This window comes from Centropristis striata, chromosome 20 (assembly GCF_030273125.1).
Source record: "Centropristis striata isolate RG_2023a ecotype Rhode Island chromosome 20, C.striata_1.0, whole genome shotgun sequence".
Taxonomy (NCBI): domain Eukaryota; kingdom Metazoa; phylum Chordata; class Actinopteri; order Perciformes; family Serranidae; genus Centropristis; species Centropristis striata.
Window position 1 is genome coordinate 12,381,301 of NC_081536.1, and position 19,490 is coordinate 12,400,790.

At 39.1% G+C, this 19,490-nt stretch overlaps 2 protein-coding genes across 6 annotated transcripts; both read left to right on the plus strand.

Moving 5' to 3' along the window:
* The first annotated feature begins 10 nt into the window (after positions 1–10).
* On the plus strand, positions 11–3,837 carry mettl18 (methyltransferase 18, RPL3 N3-histidine). The gene is made up of 2 exons (XM_059359930.1): positions 11–388; positions 2,735–3,837. The coding sequence occupies exons 1-2, from the start codon at positions 284–286 to the stop codon at positions 3,680–3,682; spliced, it is 1,053 nt and encodes a 350-aa protein (XP_059215913.1). The 5' UTR covers positions 11–283; the 3' UTR covers positions 3,683–3,837.
* A 1,699-nt stretch (positions 3,838–5,536) lies between these two features.
* On the plus strand, positions 5,537–19,490 carry sufu (suppressor of fused homolog (Drosophila)). Of its 5 annotated transcripts, none has more exons than XM_059359878.1 (13): positions 5,537–5,577; positions 9,196–9,372; positions 10,363–10,497; positions 10,824–10,960; positions 12,938–13,080; positions 13,239–13,324; positions 13,586–13,658; positions 14,194–14,350; positions 14,511–14,613; positions 14,992–15,126; positions 17,228–17,366; positions 17,810–17,878; positions 17,971–19,490. In XM_059359878.1, the coding sequence occupies exons 2-13, from the start codon at positions 9,224–9,226 to the stop codon at positions 18,058–18,060; spliced, it is 1,416 nt and encodes a 471-aa protein (XP_059215861.1). In that variant the 5' UTR covers positions 5,537–5,577; positions 9,196–9,223; the 3' UTR covers positions 18,061–19,490. The 5 variants fall into 5 exon arrangements, with proteins under 5 accessions (XP_059215861.1, XP_059215859.1, XP_059215858.1 ...); XM_059359876.1 differs by lacking the exon at positions 5,537–5,577 and adding an exon at positions 6,318–6,451; XM_059359877.1 differs by lacking the exon at positions 5,537–5,577 and adding an exon at positions 9,040–9,092.

Here is a 19,490-nt window from a genome sequence, read left to right on the forward strand (position 1 = left end):
CAGACATGGCTGGTCTCTTCAGAAATGTACATATTTGTGCATATATTTCCTATGTTATATGTCTCAAAACTAATTAGACTTGACATTAAACGGTTACTTTGCTTAATTATAGAAAGGCAACACGCTAGGTGTCTGTCACGCTGATTCTCGGACGTCTGGGACATGTAGTTCCTACACGTAGCTGCTCTGCTAAGCTACACTTGCTCACCATGTGGAGCCTGGAGTAACTGGGGGCACCAACTTTCCAACCTCAAGCTAGCCGTGTGTGGCACTGTCAGTAATCATGTCATTTTGTTTTAACTTCGATGTTCCAGCGCAAACAACAAAGCCGGACGACGTGGATGGAAATGAGCAGCACAACGGAAAGAAAGGCACTATTGCTAAATCTGTGAGTAACAATAGTTCACTAACAATGTGTTCTTCTAGGTTAAGTTACTGAAAGTATTTAAAACTGTCAGGTGGGGATGTCAGATTTTAGTTTCCTCCGAATAAGGACTTCTCCCAATCGACCTGCTGGCATGGATGTGTTCGTTATTTAGAAAGTAAGAAAACATGCACATGCAGTTCTGTGTATAATTTTCTGAGGGCTTGGGACAATGAGAGGAAGATTAGGACCCTCATTAAGGCACTAACTGTATAAAATATAGATGTAGTCTCCATTGTGTCACCCATAGGTTTCTGAATAATAATATTTAAAGTGGGTGGCTCCGGCCCTTGCCCTTCGGCAGTGCCCAACTCCTCCTAACTTCCTACTGTTCCAAAAATGGGCAAAGAGGAGGAGAGTGGGCGAGCTTAGGTGGACTGATTGCAGCAGCTAACCACCTGTGAGGGCACCTGCCTAAGCTATATAAAAATGAAGAAAAAACACTTAATTTACAGCTGTCATGTACAGGGAAATTAGCTAAAGAGAACAAAGTTGTTTTTGGTTTGAACCAGGCTGTGTATATTTTTGTATTTTTATTTTTTGCTGTAAAGTTTGGCATTTTAACTTCAGGGGTCAATGAGGGTTTACTCATTTGCGGAGAAAGCCTCAAGATGCCAGTTGAGGACCTGCGACTTTTGGCACTTCCGCATTGGCTTCATTTTCCAGCCACAAGCAGCTTGGGCACTAGGTTTAGGATTAGATCATAGATTGTATACAGTTTATTTTTTGATTACAATTTTATTACCACACAACATCAACATTGCATTCCCATATATAATGCAAAAGATACAAGGAGAACAATTAAATGTCAAACAGCAGCAAAGCAAACAGAGCAAAGCTAAACACAACTAACTGAAACAAGTTAACAAAATATAGTTTATGAAACAGATTTCGTTCTGAAAGAATGTGATAATAAAGGAGCTGAGATTACTAAAAATCCATCTGGTCAAGTAAAAAAAAACAACTAATGTATGGCTAAATAATTCCTAATGTGTGTTTTAACATATAACTTTTTTCCAAAATATAATATTGTAGAACAGAGTTTAGAATAAATCAAAGGATTTAATGTTGTTGATTTTGAGATTCCTAAGAAGATAGACCTGTCTTCTCTTATTACAGATACAGGCAAAGACATTTGTAAAAAGGATGAAAAAAAGGCAGAGAAGCACCCTCAGTAATACACACATACACACACACACACACACACACACACACACACACACACACACACACACACTATGCTTATTTAACCATGTCATTTCTGTAGAATTCCATCACAATTAACTATGAAATATGAAATCACAGTTAGGTGTCCACTAGAGAGCGTAGGTTGACAATCTCCTTCCCCATTAGCACTGATGTCACAGGGCGGCGGCATGTCAATAAAAGGTTATAGCGGAAATCATACAGGTTCAGACTGATAGTGGTCTGCCTGAGCTGCAAGTGTAATTTGTGATACCAAAGTTCAGAGTCATCGAAGGCATTTTTTATCTAAACAGTTGTGGTCTGTTGGGTGTGACTACATAAACAGTTTGACCAACAATCCACTTATGACATTTGCAAGTGTTTCAGTTACACAGTGAATCACATGGCTGACGTGTAACAGTCTCATGGCCAGTTCATCAATCAGTCTATTATTAGTAGAGCACATTTTTATAGAGTTAATGGCATTATTTCACCATCAAAAACACATAGAATCAAACAAAATGAAGTAGATAGCCTGTTGTATAATTGTCAACCAAATTTGTTTGAATCTTTAGATTTTATGTGTTCATGGTGTCTTCACATCCAGATGGATTTCAGGTAGTTTGACCTCACAGATGTGAGCTGTGAAAACCCATTTCAACCTATTTTTAATGTAGTTCTCAAAGTCTCAAACAGCAGTGTGTCAAAATCACCTCTGCTTTTTGTGTAATGACAATTAAAAGCAAGTTATTGTTGTTAAGTGACAGCTTTAATATTTCATTTTACTTGTTTTAACAAAACATGTAAAATTTATTTTCCTACCAAAACACACAACCCAGCATATGTAGACCTTCACAGTTCACAGGAAATTCCTATGAAGCTCATTTAAATGTGAACATTTTTGTGCTATGAATAGTTTCTGCTAGTGACACAAGCTCAGTGTTTTGCTGATTTATATATCCGTCCTGCCAAATGTGCCTCAAGCTATGATGCTTTCAACCTGAAGCCCATGTTGTCTTTGTATGTACTGTCGTCATACATGTTCAGAGCCATCAGACATGGGTAGGTGAGGCCTGAAGGAATACATTTGTTCTCTAACCATGCACCCTGCTTTGTATTTTTCAGACAGAACATGAAACTAAACCAGCAGAACTAGTAAAAGAGGCCAAAGAGCACCTTCCACTATGCGACGTACAGTTCCTCCTTCGGGATGCTGTCACTGAAACGGTCACCATAGGAACTCTCCCTCCTCTTCACTTCCTCAACGAGACCGTTTTTGAAAAGACGGCCTCCGAGAGAGAAGACGGAGAGAAAATTCTCTCTCGCACTGCAGAGCAGAGGTCTGATCTCATCTCTGGCGTGTACGAGGGAGGGCTGAAGGTGTGGGAGTGCACTTACGACCTTCTGGAGCTGATTGAGAAAGACGGAGAGACCTTTGGGGGGAAGGCAGTTTTGGATTTGGGCTGCGGTGCGGGGCTCTTGGGGATACTGGCTCTGCAGAGAGGCGCCAGGCAGGTCCACTTCCAAGATTATAACAGTACAGTTATTGAGCAGCTCACGGTGCCAAATGTTATAGTAAACTGCCAAGAGGATGATGAAGTAGACAGTGATGATGACAAAGATGGGAGGGACAAAGGAAAATTACAGGAGGAAGATGGGAATCAAAAGGTTAAAGACGGTAGTCCGCTTCCTAAGAAAAGAGCCCTGGACCCATCCCAGCACCCATTACTAGCCAAGTGTCGTTTTTTCTCCGGTGACTGGAGCACATTTCTTGCTCTGGTGAAAAAGGAGGAGCCACAGCCCAAATATGAAATTATATTCACCTCAGAGACTATCTACAACACCGCATACTACCCAACGCTACATGAGACCCTTCACAAACTGCTGGCACCGGATGGACTGGTCTACCTCGCCACCAAATCCCACTACTTTGGTGTAGGTGGGGGACTGCACCTGTTTGAGACATTTGTGGAGCAGAAGGGGATTTTCTCTCTAGATCACCTGTGGGATGGGGAAGAAGGACTTCAAAGACATGTTGTAGTCCTGCGTTTTAAAAAGGCAAAACACACTTGAATAAGTAAAACAATGTGTGATATGCAGCTTTTATAGAAATAGAACTGCAAAGATGAATGAAAATAAAAAATACAATGATTTCCTTTCTATTAAAAGCTTGCAAGTTGTATGTCACAGCAACTGTGGTAAAAGCTGTAATAAAATATGCAGTCTGATCTCCTATGTGCTCTTTGGTTACCTATACCTTCTTTCACTTCCTATATAGAAATTTGAATATGTCTGCCAGTAAGTGAAGTGCAGTTGAAAGGGGCTGTTACAGGTCTTTAGATGCATGGGGAGGAAAGAAAGGAAATGGGCTCAGTGACCTTTGCAAGTGATTTCCCCAGTGTTCAAACAGCAGCATGAAAGCCAGGCTTGTTTCTGAAGTCCGGCGCAAAATGTCAATTGCAACTTATCCCACCAGCCCAAGGATGTAGTTTGAAAGTGGATTCTAGAGTCACTGCACATCAATGGTGGGACACTGTGGGGTCTCTTATTCAAGTAATGGCTCCTCTAGATTCTGTCAGTTTTTTACCTTCACTTAATGTCACTGTACGTAATCTGGGTGTGCTCCATTGCACAACAAAGACATGACACATTACAATGAGTATGTACATTCAGGAAATACGTGCAAATTCACATCCAAGTACAGAAAGGGAACTGGTGTAATTTTCCCATCAATACGTGGATTCCCCTTCTCGTCGAGATCAAGGAAATCAGTTGCTCTGACTGGGCTTTTTCACTAAGGAAGTATGCATGAAATCCAGACTAGTTTCTTGTATTTAAAGTGACTAGGTAAAGAAGATGAGGAAATCAGAGGGTTTTTACAAGGTCGCTGAACAACATAACTGTTTCAATATTCCTGTCAGCTGTTTAATGGCTGTGGTTATACCCTGCTGACCCAGTCCTGTCATGTTCAGCTGATTGAACACAATCAGTATCACATCCACGTCATGTTTGACTATGAAAAGAGAGCAAACAAAGTTATTTTAGGATGCCTGTGTTATTGAATACACCTCACCTGAATAAATGACTCCAGCTATACAAATATGAATCAGTCTCATCATAAACATGCCCATGACGCAAGTAGTAACAGTGCCCTTTAGATAAATAATATTTAGCAAAGATAAAACACTTTTCTAGGAAACGTGGTACCAGCTCAAACATGACTGTGCATTTCAACACCCACGGTGTGTGGATAGAATTTCCACTTACTTATTATGTAAATATACTGTAGTGTTACAGACTATTTCACTCTTACGCACACACAAAACACCAAACACGGTTTCTGTTTGCATATGCCTGAGCAGCCAGCAATCTTCCAGTGTGTCCGCTTCGTCATCGACTCTCATCTCGACAGCTGTTCATGGCCTGTGGGGGAATTCCTGGTTCCTCAAGTAGACGCAGCCTTTCCCCTGCTTACTTTATGGGAACAGGGGGCAGGGCCAGTCAGATGGTTTTCCTCAGAAACTATTATGTGTTGATTCACTGTGAGGGGGCGTGCTGTTCACCACTCCCACTGTTTCCTTCTTACTGGGAAGTGACAGTCAGGCTTACCGAACGGAGGGAGCGTATGAAAAACAGATAAAGAGGAGGGGAGGGAGGCTGATGGGTGATGTGAAAGGTGGTGGTATTTAAGGTTCTTTGCTCTGAATGTCAGACAGTATGCTGTATCCTTCCTTGGGACTTGGAGGACATGGGAGAGTGAGCAGAACATTCAGGTGAACTGGCTCACCGTATGATCATTCAGTGTGGAGAGACTTACTGGTGATTCAACGCTGAAACATCTTTTTGTTGAGATGCGACTGCTTGAGAGTGTTGACCCTGCAGGAGCTCAGAGCTTGGAAGGCTTTATGAGGAGATGTATTTCTGATATATTCAAGACCTGGGGAGAAAAGTTTCAGTGAATGACTGGGGTAAGTATATAGATAGAAAACTATCTCAAACTGGTCATATTATTATAAGTCAAAAGAAGAGAACTTTTAGCTAAAATTGTCAGAAATACTTACAACACTGCAAGCTACAACTTTCAACATGTTTCAAGTTGTGAAATGTGTTAAATAAGTTAGAAAAGAGTTCTCACAAAGAACTTCCACATTTTTGGAGCACTATCAGATGAGGAGTGTTAATGCTGTCATGCTATGTTAATGAACTGTGAGAGCTGTTTAAACTAGTGCAGGCTGTAAGACTGAGTTCATGTCCTCAGAGGGGAATTCTTTTCTAGTAACAGGCCGTAAAACCGGTTGTTTCCCAGTCCAACTGCCGGAAAGATAGGAGCTTCCTGAACGTGTTCAGGTGTGGCCTTCCTCAGAAAGTTCATTGTACTGTATCACACGTATCCTAAAAGAATGTACATTCATGCTGACTGAGATTGAGATAACATTGAGGAATAATCTCACTTTACTGTCACTGTCAATATTGACTCCAGGCCTTGAATGAGGTGTTTTTAGATGAAGGAAGGGATCCTGTAAAAAAACCCCAGTTAATATCAAACTGGTTCTGGAGGGATCAAAGATACGTGACCAACTGTAAGTCAGTATCCACATTGTCCCGGAGTTCTTTCCTGGGAGTGTACGGCCATAAATGATGAGTCATTTCATGCCTCGACCAGAGCACTATCACCATGATCTGATTCAGTGCTTGCATCAGCCCAGTGGACAGACTTTCATTTCAGTGGTTAAGAATCATTTCCAGGAATACTTAGGTTAAGATGGTTTTCGTCAGACGACCCTCAAACTCTCCATAGGCTCTGTCTAACCACAGCACTGGATCCATTCAGTCATCTGAGAGGTTTGTTTCCATTATTTCTCTCACATAAAATGCCTCTCAATTTGTTGCCAATGTATGAAAAAGTCAGTTTTAAATTACATATTGCACTGCTGTATGATACTGTATAATATACCTATGACTAACTGACTTGGCTGCCAATGTAATATCCTCTTGCTCAATCTTCCAAAGAAAGGAGTAGGTCTGACGTGATCATGTCATCACCCCCCCCCACACACATTTATTGAGAAACAGGGAAGGTCATGGATGACTTAACTTCAATGTGCTGCTCAACATATCTTAAACCTACTTTTTTTTTACTATTTTATGGATTATAAACAGCTTTATTTTGGATTAATTTCATTGGGCAGTAAAGTAAATTGGAAATAGGATTGTGTCATATGATTAAGCCATTCAAGGCTCCCGAGGACCAACTTTTGATAAGTGCTGTACTATGAGAACTGAATTCCATAGATGGTGGCGTCTTCAGGTGTCGTCTATGGGCTCAGTTCTTTTGGTACGGTATTGCTTTGTCGGCCTGACTGCACAGGACCCTAGAGCGGAAATCATGACCATCAGAAAGCATTACTTGTGTGGTTTACATTCATTTCAGCCTGTCTTAAGTTTTCACATCGCAGCTTTTGTCTTCATATTTTTGTGTACATTCAGTTTTTTTCAAATTCAAAATATAAGTTTACTCTGAATAAAATAAACATTTGTCAATCACTAATCAGAGTTCATTAAGTATGTTGTGTATTGTTAATAAAGTAAATGAAAGTTAATTTGTCTCTTCTTTAATTTATTGATTTTATTGTAACATTTTGTGTGAATTTTTAAAATAGTGCAACATTTACATTATAAAGTACAAAGAGTGAGAGCATTCAAGGACAATGATTCTCAGAAATAAGATGGCTATATGACCGCACAGACCATTCTTTTTTTTTATCAGATCTTATCTCAGCTTTAGTTCCATAAAAATCTGCAGCCATGGTGATGGCAGTTAGCGAGATTAGTTATAAACAATATGATTAGATACAGCAGCAAACGTCCTTTTCAATTACAATATCATGGGAATCTAACAAAACAAAACAAAAAAAGCTGCAACTATTAAAGTATAAACTACAGCATGTTGTTATATGAACTATGAAAAATGAAATCCCAGATAGTTGTAGTACACCAAAACTCATTTAAGGCAGTTTTTGGTTGGTACCTGTAGTGTCTAAGATATGTCATGCACTGTTCACAAGGCCCTCCTGATAAACCCTGTATGTGCACACATATCTCCCTAGTGGATTAAACAATATTATGGGATAAAAGGTCCATAGTAGTGGTTGCATTCTTTAAAATCCTGGTTTCCTTATAAGTTCCTGCCTCCAGGCTCCAGGTGTGGCTGTGTGTGCTGTGTGTAATGATAGGCAGAAAAAGATGGCTGCTATTGTGCCACTGCATGTTTAGAGAGAGGCAACCTGTTGGCTGATAAAACACTATGCTTCTTAACCGTTGCTCTCACTCAGTGTTATGGAAAGAACTGATAATGCTCTTTGTATTTTTAAAAAACAATGTTTCTCACCTTAGGATGTCAGGGTTTTTTCTCATGATAAATATCTTATAATACATATACTATCTTTTTCTGAAATACATTATTTTAAATGTACCAATTGAAACTCCTTCCTTGTTATCACTAATTAAACAGACTAATATACTAATATATAATATACACTAATATAACACTAATATAACAGACATTACAGATAGCCCATTTTTCTTTCTTTTTTTCTTTATCTTTTAACTGATATAATAATTTCAATTCATAGTATGCATCATACAGTATGTACATAATTTAAATATACATATATATGGATATAGCAAGTACATTACTTAAGTGCAGTTTTGAGGTGTTTGTGCTTTACTTTGTAGTTCTACCTCTCTGAATTTCAGAAGGAAATGATTAACCTTTGCATGGCTGATTTGAAATCTGATTATTATTGGCTTAGTTCATAAAACACAATGCATAGTGACAATATAGATTGAACAACCCATACTTGTTAAAATTAGCTTCAGGTCAACCAACTACAACATCAAAATGATGCTTACATGTGTTAATGCACAAGCATTTACAATATAATACACAATAGTATAACATATAGCCGTATACCCTAGCATAGGAAAAACATTTTTTCACAAGTAATGAATACTTTATATACCCGTATTTTGCTGATAAAACCCTTGGTAGGCCATTTTTATTTAATTTTTTTTCAGATAGGTAAGAGGGTAAATACATGTATATACAGACAGACAGAATGAGGAAAATGTATGTGAATTTTGAACAATAAAGCATGCAAACATGTTTTACGAGAAACTCAAATTACAAGCATGGACCCATTTGGCCCATAGGTCCGTCATTTGGCCCCTGAAAAACTTTTTAGTCACGATCCAAAAATCACATTTGCCTACTGTTTGATTGAAAGTGTATCAGCCAATCACAATCGCCAACAAACCCACACTAACCATAAACCTTATTTGTCATTGGTCACTCCTAGGTGTCAATCACCTACGTCACACTCCCTATCCAACCAATGGTGAGGTAGTTTTTGTAAAGGATGAGCAACAGGCTGTGCCCCTGCTGAGTGTAGCACAGCGGTCGGGATAAAACTGTTTTCATTCGGTAAACATTTGTAGTGTAAGCCTTTATGATTTAGGGTTGGCTCGTTTTTGTTGAAGCGGGGGTAGACAGCAGGAGATAACTGCATATACGTTGTTTTTTTAAGAATAATCAGATTTGTTCGAGGCCGTGGCATGGATGAGGTACGGCCTACCAGTGGTGCTCCAGCCCACGGACTGGTGCCGCTGTTTCCTCCAGGACTGCAGGCTATCTACGGGGAATGCCGGCGACTTTACCCCGAGCAGGCCAACCCGCTTCAAGTTACGGCCATTGTAAAATATTGGTAGGTAACCCGTTTTGTTGTTGATGGTCTGACAAATATGTTGGGCAAAGTTTGTGGAACAAGTTCATGTAATAATGGCTAGACGTTTAGCTGCTAAGCTAACCCTTCAGCTAGGTAACTTACGTCCAGTCCAGGAGCCATACTGTACGTAGCTGCTTATCGTCACACTATTACAATAATCGCCTAAGTCATTTTTTCAAGTTTTGCATGAAACACAAAAAACTTCACCAAAAGTGTAACATATGATATTTATTGATCATTTCACTCAAGAAGGATGTAACAAAGGATGGCTATTGGCATAGTAATAACACTGTGTGTAAATTATGTAACTTAAGAGAAATACATGACTTAGGCAATTTTTTTAACATGCCTTTTTGACTTAAGCAAGATATGGTAACACTTTATTTTGAAGGTGTCTACATAAGAGTCACACAAGCCTGTCAGAAACATGACATGACAAGTATCATGAGCATTAATGTTACTTCAAAGTGTCATTAATGTTCATGACACATCCCATGTCATGTTTATGACATTTCAAAATAAAGTGTCATCATATCTTGCTTAAGTCACAAAGGCATATTCAAAAAATTGCCTAAATCACATTTTTATTTTGACTTGGGCATAATAAATCTGTTTCAGTCACACACAGTTGACATAGGCCATTATCTTAAAGGGGTAAAATCACATGAGGATGTAGGTGATTTTACCACCTTTGTCATGAGGAGATGATTTAGGTAAAAAACAAAACAATTTTGACAAAAAATGACTTGGGCGATTATTTTAACAGTGTGACTTTTGGCGATTCACTACTAAACTATGCTATCTTTATAACAACTTCTTGCTTTAAATGTAGCTCACAACTTTTAAAGAAGTTATGATCCAGCAGCTAAGTTAACATTCACTGTCTTTACATAGGCAGAAAAGTAAACACACTGACAACAATAACACTTTTTGGCATGTCTGATGGTTTTTACTTTATGCTTCTCACAGGTTAGGGGGACCTGACCCGTTAGACTACATCAGTATGTATAGGAGTACGGGCTGTCCAGCTCAGGACATCCAGGAGCATTGGCACTATGTCAGCTTTGGACTGAGTGACCTGTATGGGGATAATAGGGTCCATGAGTAAGTATGCTAATGTAAATACTTCACTTCCTGTTGCACAGGGGAGTTAAAATAATTTCAACACATGTTTGATGGGAAAGCTGACAAGCTTTCTTGATCTGTTTTACTTTCATGTAACTCATTTTACATTGCATAAACCTAGGAGATTTGCACATCACATCAAGTCTGTCTAAATATGCTATACATTTGCTTCAGGAGCCCTTAACAAGTAGACCACCCAAAAACTAAGTCAAGCATTCATTTTCATAACCCCCATGTATATAAGACATAAATAAAAGTACAGCTCCAGATGTTTTGTTTACACAGTTTCGTATTGTGTGCATTAGATTCACAGGGGCAGACGGACCCAGTGGTTTTGGTTTTGAGCTCACCTTTAGACTCAAAAGGGAGACAGGCGAGACGGCACCACCAACCTGGCCGGCTGAACTCATGCAAGGCTTGGCTCGCTATGTGTTCCAGTCAGGTAAGATCACCATCTAAAAAGGGGTACAAAACAAGTGACACAAAGGTGTAGCTTTTGCATCATTATATGGAGTAAGGTACACCTTAAAATGCCTCTAGGTGAAGACAAGCCAATTAATCACATAGTCTGTTGTAAAAGAAATTGGTTTGAACAACTTTATCGGGGAACGTTTTGCAATAATTGTGATTTAAGCTTTAGCTTTCAGTCAGAAAACGACACAATGAGTGGGGTTTTCTTAAAACATTGTATATTTACAGAGTTCCTTCCCTCTGCCTGTATTTTCTCTTTTTAATTTTTTCTGTGTTTGGGATGTGTGTCAGCCATTGTGTACAGGGTGTGTGCTAGACTCTTTGAAAACTTAGCGACAGATTGCCAGATCTTAAGCTGTATCCAACAGGAAGCTATGAAAATGGCAGACTTGACGCCAAAATAAGCAAATATAACGAGGTACAACGCCAAGATGACAAAGCTCATTCCAAAACGAGAGTAAATCCCGGATTGGATTTGTGTTTGCGAGCACTGCAGTCAGGAGTCATTGAGCTGAGGAGAAGGGGCAACTTTGAATGTTTGTTTACAAATCGCAACAAACAAATCTTACTCATTGTGTCTTTAAAAAAACAGGTGTGAAACTTTAATTTGGGCTCTTTAAATGTCATTGTCATTTTCTGTTGATAGGCATTTCACAACCCTTAATTCCAAAAAAGTTGTGACATTGTCTAATACGTGAATAACAGGCGATAATTTGCTAATACGTGATGACATATATATTTAATTGAAAGCTGTACAAAGACAATATATTTTATGTTGAAACTGATAAAACATAGTTTTTGTGAATAATCTCTGAATTTTAAATTGATGTATTCTGTTTTTATTTACATTTTACACAACGTCCCAACTCTTTTGGAAGGAGGTTTGAAAGGAGGAACTGTTTAAACCCAAAACTTTGTTAATTCCAGTGCTAAATTCTTCATCCTTCCCCTGTATAATCTGTGACGATTACTGGTTTGTGTTTTTCATTTAGTTACACTTTGTAAATCATCTAGTAAATGATTTATCTGCACAGATTTTGATTGATCAGCGCTTTTTGGCTGCAGTTGGCATGCCTTCTCGTCACGTCTTTGTGAATGTGAAGAATGTGTTCTTTGTAAAGGTAGCTTGTAATTCCTTTGATACATTCAAACATGCAAGAATAGAGGGGTCTGCTGCAGGCGGCAGTTTTCGGTTTAGCACACATTATTTGTGTTTGTTGGAGCCCTGGGTATTGACAGGAAGTCTTAATTTCCCCTTTCTTTCCATTCTCAATGTTAATAGGATTGTTTTCACAAATGGCAAACCAAACCGCTGTTGTAGTGTGTGAATATATACTCTGTGTACAATGTGTATATACTGTGCTGCTAAGTTCTATAAATCCTTCAGTGGTGTATTATAATGTGCACAAGAAAGTGTGGTTTAGAGGGGAGGGGGCATTTAAAAGCCGTGAAAGAGAAGAAGGCTATTCTCTCCAGGCTCCCCTCTCCGCACCACCCAGCCCTTCTCTGCTATCCAGCTGGGGTCAATTTGCGCGTGGGTGGGCCGAGCTCCTAAGCTAAGTGAATGCTGATTCCTGGCCATCTTCCCCTTGCTTTTCTCCTGCAGCAAATCTGGACTGGGTGCATATTACCTCCCAAGCTGATGGATTCCTGAGATGGAAATTCAGTTTAAATTTTTTTTTCTTGGCACATTGGGTCCTCGATTTCTCTCTCCCTCACTTACTTATTCTCTTGCTGATCTGTGTCCCCTCTTTTCCTGTAACTGTAACTTTTCCTCAGCAATACTGTACTATCACATAATAAAAAGTAGGAAAGTAGGACTGCTTCACATTCGTGGTTGAAGGTACAGGCTTAAATGCACTCTGAGAGTGTGTATTCTAGACCTCTTTAAACTGCATGTTTGCTCTGCTTAAACATTTAATGTCTCCTTTTGTTGTCTCTTCTGCAGAAAACACATTTTGTAGTGGCGACCATGTATCGTGGCACAGTCCACTAGACAACAGTGAATCTCGTATCCAGCATATGTTGCTCACAGAGGACCCACAGATGCAACCAGTTCATACACCCTTTGGCACAGTTAGCTTTCTCCAGGTGAGTTCAAATCTGTGATATTCGTATAGTATAAATAAGTTCATATTTTGCACTTATGGGGTCTTTCTGCCAACTAGATTAAAGCCAATAACGGTCGTAAAAAGTGCAGAATTGTATACCACACTCCTTCATTTTGCCCTTTGCACTGTTTCCTATAGATTGTGGGTGTATGTACAGAGGAGCTACAGGCGGCACAGCAGTGGAACGGCCAAGGCATCCTGGAGCTGATGCGTGGAGTCAGAGTGTGAGTACAACTGTGCATCAGTTTTTCACAGCGTCCCAACTATTCCAACTATTCTAGATTTACATTTGCCTCTAAACTGTGAGTCGTTGAACTGAAATCAAAAACGATGTTGCATCAGTGTCACCCCAGTGAAGTAAAATACATTGTGAGCAGCAAGTGAAGCACAGAGCTGCTGTTCATTTATTAACTCTGAGATAAACTTGATTAAAGTTAATGGTTAATCCTGTTTGGGACTAATGTTGATGATTGTCCCGTGTACAGAGCTGGTGGCCCCTGGCTAATCACAGACATGAGGAGAGGAGAGACCATTTTTGACATAGACCCACACCTACAAGTAAGGCTTTATTAAGTTCTGCATGCTCTGCAAAGTACACTGTATTGTTCTTGTATTTGTAGTGTGTGAGATATAGCACAGTCTTATGTTCCACAGGTGCTAGCTGTGGCAGCAGCTACGTTACATTTTTCATTTTTATTTAATTTATTGTGTAACATCGTTGAATTTCACTGCTTTGTTTGAGTTAATTTGTAAGGAGTTCAGATGAAAGTGACCCAAAGGACACCGATTGTCCATATATGAAGATATAAATAGATGTGTAGAAGCCATTTATAGCTTGCAGCGCGAACTGGGACTGGCCTGGAACCGGTTACGGTTTTGTCCTCGATATCAGAAGGAAGGTGACCCTCACATATACAATACATTTGGAAGGGAAACCTTTAACATTAATGTAGTGTTGTCTCCTACAGTATTTAGTGCCCCCTGTTGGCCCAGAAATCTTTATGCAGTGTCATTTCATTTCTGAAATTGTAACCTTATGTGAGTTTAATGTGAGCTAGTGTTGATGATTGCGTATGTTTCTTGCTCATCTAAGCAGGAGAGAGTGGACCAGGGTATTGAGACCGAGGGTTCCAACCTGAGTGGGGTCAGTGCCAAGTGTGTGTGGGACGATCTGAGTCGACCGCCAGAGGATGAGGAGGACAGCCGATCCATCTGCATAGGATCACAGCCACGGAGGCTCTCAGACAAAGGTATGCCAAGTCCTTAAGGAGTAAAAAGAGCAGATCCTCTAATTAAGACCAAGCAGATCCAAGAATGCTTAACCAACCTTTTCACGACAGTTCTGGTTTCATGCTGTCAGCAGTGCATGATGGGATAATTCCATGTTGATCTTTGTCTCTGTGTTGACAGACACAGAGCAGATCAGGGAAACCCTGAGAAAAGGACTGGAGTTCAACAGCAAGGCAGCGCTACCACCCATCAGCAGCCAGAGACAGGGCCATGAGAGACCTCAGTGAGTGTTCCTCCCACATACTAACATGGGTTCAGCTCAGCACAAGGGTTGCACCAGGATAACTCTCTGCCGTGCGCAATGACTCACAGCACAACTGACATTTGAACTGTTATCACCATTGTTTCCTTGCTCCCAGTATGATAGGGTGGTTTGTCACTAATTTGTTGCTATTTTTCTTTGGAAGTTGCTGCATGTCCTGCGTAGTCAGATAATCGCTCAAATAAAGCAGTTGCGAAATCTCTGTCTGTACATTTACAAGGAGCTGCCATTTCCTTCACAGACAGCCATTCTCTCATTGCTGATTGTACCATATCAGACTTCCTCACTTATGTTTGCCTTCCACTCTTTCTTTTCTTCTCTTCTTTGCCTGTCTCTTAGGAGTCGGAAGGACAGTTTGGAGAGCGAGAGCTCAGCAGCCATTGTTCCTCATGAGCTGGTCCGAACACGACAGCTGGAGAGCGTCCATCTGAAATTCAACCAAGAGTCAGGCACACTGCTGCCCCTCTGCCTGCGGTACTAAGCCATTTTGTCATCTACACCCACACACAATATTTATCCTTTTGGAATGGAAGACAGATAAAAAAAAATGAGTCCAAACATTCTTGTTGGAAGGGTGTGGCAGAATGTCTTAACCCTCTGAACACCAAGCACTTGCAGCATGCTTCTTCTGTCACTTTTTACTCAATGTGGCCTCATTTTTATTGTGATAATGGCATATAAAAAACACACAAACGAGCTGAATTTTTTTTATTATATAAAAAAATTATGATAATTTATTTAACAATAATTAAATGAAACATTTTTCAAGTGTTGCCAGTATTGGGGGGTGGGATGTGGGCTCCTTGTCTTAGCTGGAAATTTTTAAATCCGATGATAATTTCTGTTTAACAGTTTCTGGCATGATAATTGGTGTAGCTTTTGGCAATTTAAAAAGAATACATGCCTTTCACACCAGTGATAAATCCCAAATGAAAGGGACCTTCTGTAAGTCGACCCAAAACTTGATTTTCCTCAGTAAACTTTCACTTTGCCTCTTGAAAGTGTCTAAAAAAATAAAAAGCTAGCCAGTTAAGTGAACATTACACAGGTCATGTACAATGACTGGCTCTCTTTACTGTTCACCTACACAATGAGAAGTGAATCAATGGCAGGAAGAAGCTTTAGAAGGACAAAGGTCATGGTTCGTGGAATTTTCAGTGATAATAAAGTTGATTTATTATTTTGCTTCATAGTTAATAATTATATTACGTAATATCAGTGGATCCTCACCTTTTCTAACAAGAGGAAAATCTTAAAAAGGCAAAAAAGTTAAGCACTGTTAAAAGCAAAAACATGTTTACAGACATAAAAAAAGCTATAAATATACAAACTGTGTCAAAACAAATGGTAAATTTTAGACATGGCAGTTTACAGGATATTAACATTTGTGTTTTGGCTTTCTTTGATGTGCTCTGTGTCTTTTAAAGTTTACACACCCGGAGCTGATAACTTCCTTGGCTACAAACAAACAAAATACCACACAAGCAATTATTGTTCAATAGGAACTGTAAGGTTTTTATAAATGCTCCTCTGCACAGACGGGAGACAAACCTGCTTCATGTCATCTCTTTCTGAGGAAACAACAAGAACAAGGGGTTTTTGACAGAGACCTTTGTGTGTGTGAGAGGAGGAGGTATGTGCTGGCAGTTATGAGTGAGAACACAATGTAAAGGGCTTAATGATGTGATTACATCAAATGTTGCCCACAAGCTATGTGACTTTTAATATTTGAAAAGGTTGTGAAAATAGGGGGTCAAGCAACGAACCCAAGTTGAAATGCAGATGGACTGTTTTGAACATTTTCTTTTTTTTAATTGAGGGTGATATTACTTTTTAAATTAGTCACAAAGCCAGTATATATGACATATGATGTCTGCCACCAAAGTTTACCTATGCATTCACTCACATGAAGTAAAATGAAAAAACATGGAACAAAGTTTTATTCTCAAAGAGTGCAGGGCATGACATTTCTTACAGTGTTACCACTTTAATGTGGATTTTCCCAGTCTGGAACTACTTTTTGAAATTAATTATCCGAAATCATATAAATGCAGCAAAAAATGCCCAATAGTGCTACAGTAACACAAATAAAACAGAAATTGTGTATCTGCCCTGTGAGTCACATTTATTTTAAAATTAAACAGGTTCTGCCTTTATTCATGCAACACCCTTCCATCAAGTTTTATGAAAATAACGCCAGTAGTTATATATATAATCTTGCCAACAAACAGAGCTGAAAGCATGACGTCCTTGACAGAAATATTAATAATTCCAAACCTTTTTGTCCTTGCATTGTCCTTGAACCGATTAATTCTTTAAGGCTTCTCTGGAAGATCCCGTCATTATCTCATTGTCTCATTATCTCATTATCACCTCAAACAATACCATGTTTTTTTTTAAATATCAAAATGGGAAACTGTCCATCTTCAGTCATCACAAAAACATTTTTCAGAAGCAATAATATAAACATTATCCTTTAGCTTTAATCTTTAAAACTTTGGTTGTAATTGTTATGTTGAAAGAGAAGTATTCTGTTGTGGCTGAAATGAATAATACTATACTGAATCTATTACAGGGGTCGGTTGCTCCATGGGAGACACTTCACTTACAAGAGTATCAATGGAGACACAGCCATTACATTTGTGTCTACAGGAGTTGAAGGAGCTTTTGCTACTGAAGAGCATCCATATGCAGCCCATGGCCCCTGGCTTCAGGTATATATACAGTCATGGACAAAATGATTAGACCACTTCTTCGTTTTCTTCAATTTCTTGTTAATTTTAATGCCTGGTACAACTAAGGTACTAAAGGATTTTGGTTATTATCAAGCTTGATAATGATTTTGGTTATTATCAAGAAAACCATGGAAAATGGCTAGATATCAGCTCTTAAATTAAACTCAATGAGTCTCAATAACTCATTAAATAATAAATAAATAAATAAAAAAAATAAAAATAAATAAAACTCAATAATTAAACTTAAATGAGCTATTTTTGTTGTCATCATTACATTGTCCAAGCAAATGTACCTTTAGTTGCACCAGGCATTTAAATTAACAAGAAATTGAAGAAAAAGGTTGGACCTTTGGATATTTTCTTCCATTTCCATGGGGTGCTTTTATATTAAGACATTTTTACCTTTTTCTCTTGCTGTATAGATACTGTTGACTGAAGAGTTTGTGGAGCAAATGCTTGGGGATTTACAAGAACTTAACACTCGTGAGGAGGTATGCGAAACCCCCTGTATTTTAACTTTTAATTTCAGTTTTGTTTCGCTTAACTACCAGTTTAACTTTGTGTGTCCTTTCTCTTTGTATAGACAAAGTTACCAAAGGAGTACAGCTGGCCAGAAAAGAAGCTGAAGATCTCTGTTCTACCAGACTCTGTGTTTGATAATCCACTGCAATGAGACAGAGACACTTCATCACTAGAACACTACCACCAAAAACCCTGCAGACACACGCTTTCAGAGTGAACCATCACAAACAGGAGACCTCCCAGAGCATGCAGCCACTCGGAGCTGTGAGGGCTGTTGCTCCCACAAGTGGAGGGCCAGAGTCTTTTTCACTCCTGAAAGTGATCTGAGGGATGTTTTACACACGTTTGACTGTTACTGCATTCTCAGACTAGCCCCACTGTTTACAACATTTCTCTGTATGCTTTTGTGAACGTCAAACCAGCCTGTCCAGATGGTTGACCTGTAAGAACAATCATTATAGGTGACACACTTGCTGTAGGGCAAAACAGGATGTTGTCATTCCTGCAGTAAGGCCTGCCAAGGTCTGTGGTCCAAAATACACGTCACTAATACAGCTGAGAACGCATCCTGTGATCACAAGACATAGTGTCTGAAGTGATAACTACATTGCTGTTCTCGAAAACAGTTCTATTTATTCCACTTGCCTTAGAAAGGACGGAAAAAGTCACGCGTTGAACCTTTTTATCAGTGTTTCTTTCAATTGAATTCCTGTGTATAGTATTTACAAATGCTGGACATTTTTATGTGTTTGTGGTCATACCAAAGTTTTAACTGTTGGCAGTCTGCTGCCAATCCCGTCTGTGTGTCAAATGTGTCATGAGTCTGTAATAATGACATGACGAGCTGAGCTATGATTATCTGATATTCACTGCCTGTTTGTGTGGGATAATCAAACAATGATCTGACTTGTTTTTTGAGGTATCTGGCAAATGCTGCAGGTATAACCACCTCTTCTCCCCTGTGCCAAGAACATGACTCCTGTATTGAGTAATATTTTTCATTCTCACGCATAATGATGTGTGTTTTAAAGTTAGGACGTTAACTACACATGTATGTTGTAAATGTTCCAAGGCTGGGAATCTGTGTCCTCTCTCTCTCTCTCTCTCGAGTTTTTTCTCCAGTGACCACATAACTATGAATTGTGTCTTGTTATTTTTATAAGTAGGACCTGCTTGAAAATGAGTCGGGAGTAAAATTCCTCAGTGCCTTGTGTTGAAAAAGGACCACATATTCTATGTTGACTCGTAATGCTGCCTACGGCTCCTAGGTTGTTAAAGAGAAATGAATCTGACCTTCAGGGCTGCTGCGATCAGTCTTTTCCTGATACCTTTATTCCATTTTAACACAGAAACAGAAAAAAGAGACTACTTTTACTAGTGTTTTCTTACAGAAATGTACTCTTATACAACATGTGATGGCATCTTATTTTTGTTTGTCTTTTTTATTCAGAGTGACAGATTTCAAGTTTAGACTACGGTATTTTGTAATTACTATCTTATGACTGAACTGCCTGATTGTAATCCCAAGTGCATTAAATCGTGTAGGTATTTACACAAATAAAGCTGGAACACTAATGCCGA